Genomic DNA, 7,764 nt, shown 5'->3' with positions numbered 1-7,764 from the left:
CCTGCTGCCTGTGGAAGCAGAGCAGGAGGGCAGGACATGTGCCCAGCCTGCAGCCGGCCACGGCACATCCAGCCCTCAGCAGCTGCCCAGAGCAGGATGCTCCTGTGCTCGCTGCCATCTCCCCAAAGCTCTGATCCCACCATGCCAAGCAGACAGGACCCACCTCACGCCATCCCTCGCTGGAAGAAAAGCTGGTCCCAAACGATGTCCTCATCCTTCTCCCAGGGCACGGCCCATCCACGCCACAGCTGCTCCCAAGCACTTCCCCATCCAGACTGGACCCCACCTGGAACGCTTCCTCTAGAAAAACACACAACAAATTATTGAAAATAGATTACAGACAAAAAGGGGAACAAGAAAAAAGGTCAAAAATCTTATCTCTGTCAGGGGCTTAAGGAAGGCCCAACCCCTGCATGCCAGGGAAAAACCCACCCACAGGTGAGGGAAGCCCAGGCTATCTCCCTTCCCCCTGCACTGCCCTCCAAAATAACGGTGATCCCAAAGCAAACAGGGGCAGTGGAGCAGCCCAAGCCCTTCCTTGCCTGCAAAGCAAAGCAGCCCCTGCACAGGTTCTGGAGTCCCACCTCTGCTCCCACCATGGGGGTTTCTTTGTGTCGGGCTGGCTGCCCCAGCCCCAGCCCCAGCCCGGGGCACGGTGGGTGCTGGGGCTGTTGGCAGGGCCAGGAGCCCACTCCCATTTCATCAGCACCCCAGCCCATCCCCCTAGCCCTGCCAAAAGCAGCCTGGCAGCCGACTGAAGGATTAGCTGCATCCGCCCCAGCAAAGGGGGAACCTTTGGTTCCCGGCCAGGCTGTGCAATGCCCAAATCTGGGAGCATCCCCCTGCGTGTGGACTCACCTGCAAATTCCCTGTGGAGCCTGGCTTTGGAGAAGGCGCCAGAATCAAAGTCCATCATCTTCAGCTGCCGGTGACCAGGTGGCGGAAGAGGTTGTCATTTTTGATGTCGTCCTCACTGTCCCCAGCAGCAGCAGCCCCACCTGGTTCCGCTTCTCCAGGGCCGCCTCCTCCTTCCCTGAGGTGAGCCCAGGCTGTCAAGGTTCTGCCCAGGGCCCCAGCTGTCAGGGAACCAGGACAAGCAAAACCAGCTCAGATGGTGGCCACCAGTGCTGGGCAGAGCAGCTCAGCTCCAGCACAAGGGCTGCGTGTTCCCATCTGATGACCCCTGGGCAGTGACACAGGCAGGACAAAACCAGTCTGGTTGGCTTTGCCACTGATTGCCAGGACAAGTGTGGAGCTGTTACCTGCCAGGCCCCTGGATCCAACTGTGCACGTTGATCTCTCCCATCTTCTAGGGCAGAAGACCACCCTGCACCCATGGATCACGGAAAAGCTCTTCTAAGGATGGCCTGTCCAAGGGCTGCATGGACAAACACCTCTTAATGAGATCCTGGCACTCTGGGGAAACAAACCAGAAATCACCAGTCAGTTGGAGAAGTTGCCCCCCTGTTCCCATGCCCAGGCCATGCTGGGTGTGCCCAGAGCTGGGCCTAAACTTCCCCATGGATTCTGTGTTTGGAGGAGAGCAGGAGAGCAGGACATGTGCCACCTCCTCAGCAGCTGCCAGAGCAGGATGCTCATGAGCTGCTGCTGTCTCCCAGCACTGGTATTGCCCCCATGGCCAGAGATGAGGACCCACCTTGAGAGAGCCGTCGTGGGAACAAGATCCGCCCCCAGATGATCTCCTGGCCCCTCCTGAACGGGTGCTTCCCCATGACCAGGTGGTACAGCAGGAGGCCCAGGGACCAGATCGTCGCTGCCTCGCCGTGGTAGCGTTGGTGCTGGATCCACTCTGGTGGGCTGTAGGACAGGGTTCCTGTGGAACACAGACAGAGTTCATCAGGGGGACGCTGCTGCTCCCAGAGCCTGGCCCCAGCACCCCATGGCATGTGGGGGCTGCCCCAGTGGCACACAGGGTGACTGCTGCCCTCTCACCAGCACCTGGGACTTGTGGACAGACTTGGGGCTGGAAAAGAAGCCACTGGTGTTGGAAGAGGGCAGCAGAAATCCTGGGAAGGCCCAACCATGACACACAAAAGCAAAACTCATCCAGTGGTGGAGAAAGCCCGCTCTACTCCCCGCCTGCACGCCCCCCCAAAAATGTTAACCAGTCAAGGCAAACAATGGGAGCAGAGCAGTCCAAGCCCTTCTCGCCTGCACACCAAACCATCCAGGGCACGGGGTCAGACGCCCCTCTCTGCTACCCCCACTGGGGTTTTTGTCAGGCTGGCTGCCTCAGCTCCAGCCTTAGCCCAGGCCACAGTGGGTGCTGAAGGCTGTCGGCAGGGCTGGAGCTGGTCCCCCTCACACCCCCACCCAAATCAGCTTGGCTCCAGCATTAATCCCGTCCTGGCTGCAATAGGGGGAGCCCTGGGGCTGCACCCCAGCTGGGCCATGAGATGCCCAGGAGCATCCCCAGGCAGAGCTCACCTGCAAACTGGGTGTAGGCTGTGTCTTGGAGGAAGGCGCCACAGCCAAAGTCAATCAGTTTCAGCTGCCCGGTGGCCAGGTCGAGCAGGATGTTCTCAGGCTTGATGTCCCTGTGCAGGACCCCGCAGCTGGTGCAGTGCCGCACAGCCTCCAGCACCTGGCGGAACAGCCCCCGCGCCTCCTCCTCCGGCAGGAACCTCCGCTCCGCCAGGAAACCCGACAGCTCCTGGCACCGCTCCGGACGCTCCAGCACCAGCACGATGCTGTCAGGGAGCTCAAGCCACTCCAGGAGCTGAATGACACCAGTGCAGCCAGAGGACACCTTGTCCAGCAGCACGACCTCCAGGGGTGCGCTGGTGCCGTCGGGCTGCGGGAGGAGCGCGATGCCGTCAGTGGGGCTGAGGCCGTGCCAGGGCTGGGGAACCCCTCAGCCAGCCCGGGATGCTCTGCATGCCCCGCTCAGCCCATGCCCGCTCTCCCTGCAGGGCTCCCGGCGGCTCCCACCCTGCCGGGCCCCGGCTCCTCGCCACCCGGCACGGCCCGGCTTCTGCCGCTGGCCCCGCTCACTCACCAGCTCGCCCCAGTGCCGGACGCGGTTCCGTGGCACCCTTTTGATGGCCACCTGCGAGCAAGGGAGAGCAGTGGGTTGAGCGCACCACCCGCCCCGCCGAGCCCCATCCTCCTCCTCCTCCGCCCCCTCCACCTCCTCCTCCTCCTCCTTCCCCCTCCTCCTCCTGCTAATCCTCCTCCTCCTCCGCCCCCTCCTCCTGCGCCCGCCGCCGGCCCCGCCGCTCACCGGGGCGCCATCCGAGAGCCGCGTGGCCGCGAAGACGCTGCCGAACCCGCCGCTGCCCAGCAGCGAACCCAGCCGGTACCGCTCCTGCAGGGCCTCCTCCTGCGCCTTCCCTGCGGGCGGGACGGGGCTGTCAGCGCTCGGCCCGGGGCCAGGAGCGGCCCCCGAGCGCCCCCCGAGCGCCCCGGGCCGGCCCTCCCCAGGCGTTCTGTCCCTGGAACGGGACAGCGGCGGCTCGGGGCCGACGGCCGCGCTGCCGAGCGGCGGAGCTCGGGCCGGGGAAGCCGCAGCGGGGGCGGCGGGAGCGGCTGCGCCGCGTGTGTCCTCCGCGGGGCCCGGGAGGAGCCGGGGCCGGGGCCGGGACTGGAGCCCACGTCGGGGCCGGGGCCGGGCTCGGGCCAGGCGGAGCCAGAGGGCGGCGGTGCCGCCCCAGCCCCAGGCACTGATGCCCGCCCAGCAGCGCCACCGCCAGCACGACCAGAGCCGGGCGGAGACGAGACCCCGGCGGGACGGCCGGGGACGGGGACGGGGCCGGGGCAGACCCGCCCGGGGCTGGGGGCGGGCTGGGGACATGGCCCGGCCGGGAATGGGGAGAGAGAGATTGGGAGAGGAGGGGACAGCGGGAAAGGGAGAGGAGAATCAAGAGGAATGCGACAAAATCACTGCTTTGTCTGCTTTTGCTGCTGCAGCCGATGCCGCTGCCGCTGCTGCTGCTGCTGCTGCCGCTGCAACTGAAGCTCCGGGGCCGTTTGTCCCCGTGTCCGTTTTTCCGTTGCCCGCTCGCCCCCGCGCCCAGCCCCCCGCTCCCCAGGGGCAGCCCCTGAGCCTGTCCAAACACGGGAACTTTGCCCTGTTCAGCCCAGACTCAGAGTCTGGACTCCTGCACAGGGGAACAGGAATCCCCTTGAGCGCTGCTGTGCATTGTCCCCGCTGAGGATCAAACCCTAGGGGAGCACATTCCCTGAATGCAGAATTTGTACCTGACCCAAGGGCTGCACTTAGTCTCCATCACTGCTTTCCAAGTAAACCAGGGGAAGGCAAAAACTGTGTGTAGCTCATGGTATTTTACAGTGTCTAAAACTTGCCATGTCATGGATCTTAGAGCTGAGATCTATTTGGATTAAGGGGATGGAGAAGCAGTGCAACATGGAAAAGGGGAGCATAAAAATAAACAGAGAAAAACATCTTGGATTGTTTCTTTCCATTTTCATTTCATTTCCTAAAAGCTGTTTCAGTTTTCCCAGAATCTTCTCCACACTCCTGTTTGCTCTTTCCAAGAACCTTTCCTGGAGAACGAGGTGCAGCTTCTGTCACAAGATGTGCCACCAGCTGCAGCTTCTCTAGGCTTTCCACACCTTGTGTGCAGCTCAACTCTTGCAGCACAGCAGGACAAATGTTTGAAGAACTTGACAGCTTGTTCTTTCTTTTCCTTGTGGGCTGGGCAGTTGTGCCATTGGTAAGGTTTTCATTGTTACTGTTCTGCCCTAAGAAACCATGACGGGCTACCAGGAATTGTCAGGGAATCCAAGCCTGACTGAATGCAGAGAAAGAATCTGCAGAGCCTGCATCCAGAAATGGAGAGCTGTGTGATAATCATTGCAACATCCCCATGGGCATCTTGAAAGTGATCTAGAAGATGAAAATGCTCTGACAGAGGGAGTTTGTTTCTGAGTTCAGTGTAGAGGATTCCACATCTAGTGCATTGGTTCATAAATCAAGAGTTCAATCAGTTCATGGAAAGCACCAGAACAAGCTGGACCTCTCAGCCTTAAACACTTCAGTTGTTCAGGGACCCAAAAATGTTCCATAGAAAGAGCATTAGAAGGAGAGGAAAGAGACAGAGAGACAGAGAGACAGAAGCTCCACAGAAAGACACACGTGTGGCTCCCAGCTCCTGGGGTTCCAGTGTGGGTGAGACACAAACCCTAGAAGAAGGCAGACTCCATAGCAGGGGCTGACCTTGTGCTCCTTGGTTTTAAGCCCCTGGGCCTTTGTGGGCCTCCCCCCAGCTGGGACTTGTGATTGCTCGGGCGTTCAGAGCCGGGTTAGCGCTGTCCCAGCTGTGGGACTGATTGACAGCTCAACCCAAGGTGTCTCGGGACACTGATCTCATCCAGCCTCTGACAGTGACCATGGTGACACTGGGGAACCTCATGGAACCGTGGGTCAGTGTGACAATGCAGGTCCAAGGACACCATGGTGATATCCAGGTTTGCTCAGCACCAGAGACACCTTTGCCTTGTTTATCCCCAGCTGTCATCACTGCCTCCAGTGTTCTGCTCTAACTGGAACCCAGGGACACTTTCACATGAGTTGTGTCCCTCAGTGGGACCCATTAAAAGTTAAAGAAAGTCTGGACTTTGAATCTGATTTGAGTTCTTGAGAAGTTCTTTGAGCACACTCAGGTCTGGGTCCGATGCAAAGAGCACCAAAGCCCCAGAGGGTCATTAACGTCCTGGTGCTGTGTCTGTGCTGCTGAGCTGGGCCAGGCTCCTGGCCCAGAGGCAGCTCCTGGCAAGGGCAGCGCTGCAGAGAGACAGCTGTGGCCAGGAGCAGCTCCTGTGCACAGCCCAGCAGGGCTGGGGCACTGCCAGGGCATCACAGGGACACGAGCAGGGCACAGACAGAGCTCACAGGGGCTCAGCACTGGCAGGGGCTGTGGGGTGTCCCAGAGGGGGCTGTGTCACAGCAGCGCCTCTGTGGCTGTGTCACGGAGGCACAGAGCAGCTGTGATGTCAGAGGGGGGCTGTGTGACAGCACAGCGTGGGTTGTGTGAGGTCACAGACTGGGCTATGACATCACAGAGCGTGTTGTGTGAGGTCATCAAGCAGCTATGGCATGATAGAGGGGACAGTGTGACATCAGAGAGCAGGCTGTGACATCATGGCATGGCTGTATGACATCATAGAGCGGGCAGTGAGGTCAAAGTGTGTGCTGTGACATTACAGAGTGGCAGTATGACATCACAGGGAGGGTTTTGTGACATCACAGCGGGGCTTGTGACATCACACAGCAGGGTGTGACATCATAGTGTGAGGCCATAGGCAGACTCTGCCGTCATGTAGAGAGTGGCTCTGGGACATCAGAGTGTGGGTTGTGACATCACCGAGTTGGCTGTGTGACATCATAGAGCAGGCTATGACATCATGGAACAGACTGTGATGTCACAGGATGACTTTGTGTCGTCATAGTACAGGGTGAATTTCTGACATCACAGAATCTTCTGTAACAGCACAGCTTTGTGACATCACAGAGTGACATCGCAGAGTTGGGCCTATGACATCACAAGGGAGCTATGTGGCATCCAAGAGTGGGTTGTGACACCCCAGGGGCTGTGTGACATCACAGGGGCTGTGTGAGGTCACTGGGGAGGTGACTCTGCCCCAGCCCCCCCTCCCAGTTCCCCCAGAGAAGTCCAACGCTGCTCGTGCACAGCGGGGTCCCCTGTCCCCCCGGGTCCCCCCGCCCTCGGCGCCGCAGCCTCCCCCAGAGGATGTTCCACGAGATCGACCCCCGAGCCTGACACAGGGCCATGGGGGGCGGGACAGGGGACAGGGACCCCCCGGCAGCGTCCCCGTGTCCCCCAGGGCCAGAGCCTGGCCCAGGGCTCCTTCACCCTGTTGCCAACGAGGGCTTGAGAGCGCTGAAAAAATCCCCAGCAAGGGAGCAGTAAAAACCAGATTTAATATTGAGCAACAGCACCACAAAGTTCCTTGGCAAGAGTTACTCTGCTCTTGACTGGACACTTCAGGCACAAAACAGGAAACAAAGCAACAACAAAACCAAATAAATTCCAGGCAATTAAATCAGAAATAAACCGAGAACTGGGGCTTTCATTCCTATGGAAAAGAACTGTCCTTCTTCCTGCAGGTGCCCGTGGCCACAACTGGGATTTCACCTCCAACACTGCCAGTTGTGACAGACTGGAGGAGATTGTGGGCTGGAAACATTTTGTGTGTGGGGGAGGAAGGGGCAGGTCCAGCCTTGCCCTGCCCTGGAACCCCAGCCCTGCCCTGCCCTGGAACCCCAATCCCCCCAGGGCCTCTATCCCAGCCCAGCAGTGTCTGCCAGTCCCTGGCACAGCACAGGCAATGCTCCACAGCCACCTCTGGAGTCCCCAGCCCAGCTCCTGAGTGACCAAATGACCCCAAGTCCCACCTGGGGGAAGGGCCCAGGAAGACCAAGGGGTATTTAAGGCTGAGCACAAGGCGAGCACACATCTTGACCCTACCTCCTCTTGGAATTCCGATCTGAACAGTGCTGGAATCCAGGAGTTGGTAGCTCTGTGTGTGCTTCTCCAAATCTTTTTCATCATTCTCTATTTCTGTCTCTCGTTCTTTTATTTCTGACTTCTTGAAAATGTTGAGCAACTTAAAACTCAGATGGCTTAGAGTTTGTGAAGTTGAATGGACCAATATACAGCTTTGAGAAGTGTTTTGTGTTCATTGAATGTCTTATTAAACCTTTTGCCAAAGTTTCAGCTCCTTAGCTCCAACTCCCACCTGCTTTCCTTGGAGAAGGAG

The 7,764-nt window shown here is 59.2% G+C and overlaps 1 protein-coding gene across 1 annotated transcript; it reads right to left on the bottom strand.

Annotated features, from left to right (window-relative positions):
* Positions 1 to 1,354: 1,354 nt before the first annotated feature.
* Positions 1,355 to 3,628, bottom strand: LOC137466981 (serine/threonine-protein kinase pim-1-like; the record flags this gene model as incomplete). The annotated part of the gene is made up of 5 exons (XM_068178568.1): positions 1,355 to 1,416; positions 1,658 to 1,834; positions 2,449 to 2,815; positions 3,020 to 3,070; positions 3,245 to 3,628. Coding segments are annotated over 5 exons (1,041 nt in total), but the record flags the coding sequence as incomplete, so codon positions are not given.
* Between the last annotated feature and the right edge of the window lie 4,136 nt (positions 3,629 to 7,764).

This window comes from Anomalospiza imberbis, unplaced genomic scaffold (assembly GCF_031753505.1).
Source record: "Anomalospiza imberbis isolate Cuckoo-Finch-1a 21T00152 unplaced genomic scaffold, ASM3175350v1 scaffold_49, whole genome shotgun sequence".
NCBI classification, from domain to species: domain Eukaryota; kingdom Metazoa; phylum Chordata; class Aves; order Passeriformes; family Viduidae; genus Anomalospiza; species Anomalospiza imberbis.
The sequence above is the reverse complement of the archived record's forward strand: the minus strand, read 5'-3'. Positions and strand labels throughout refer to the sequence as shown.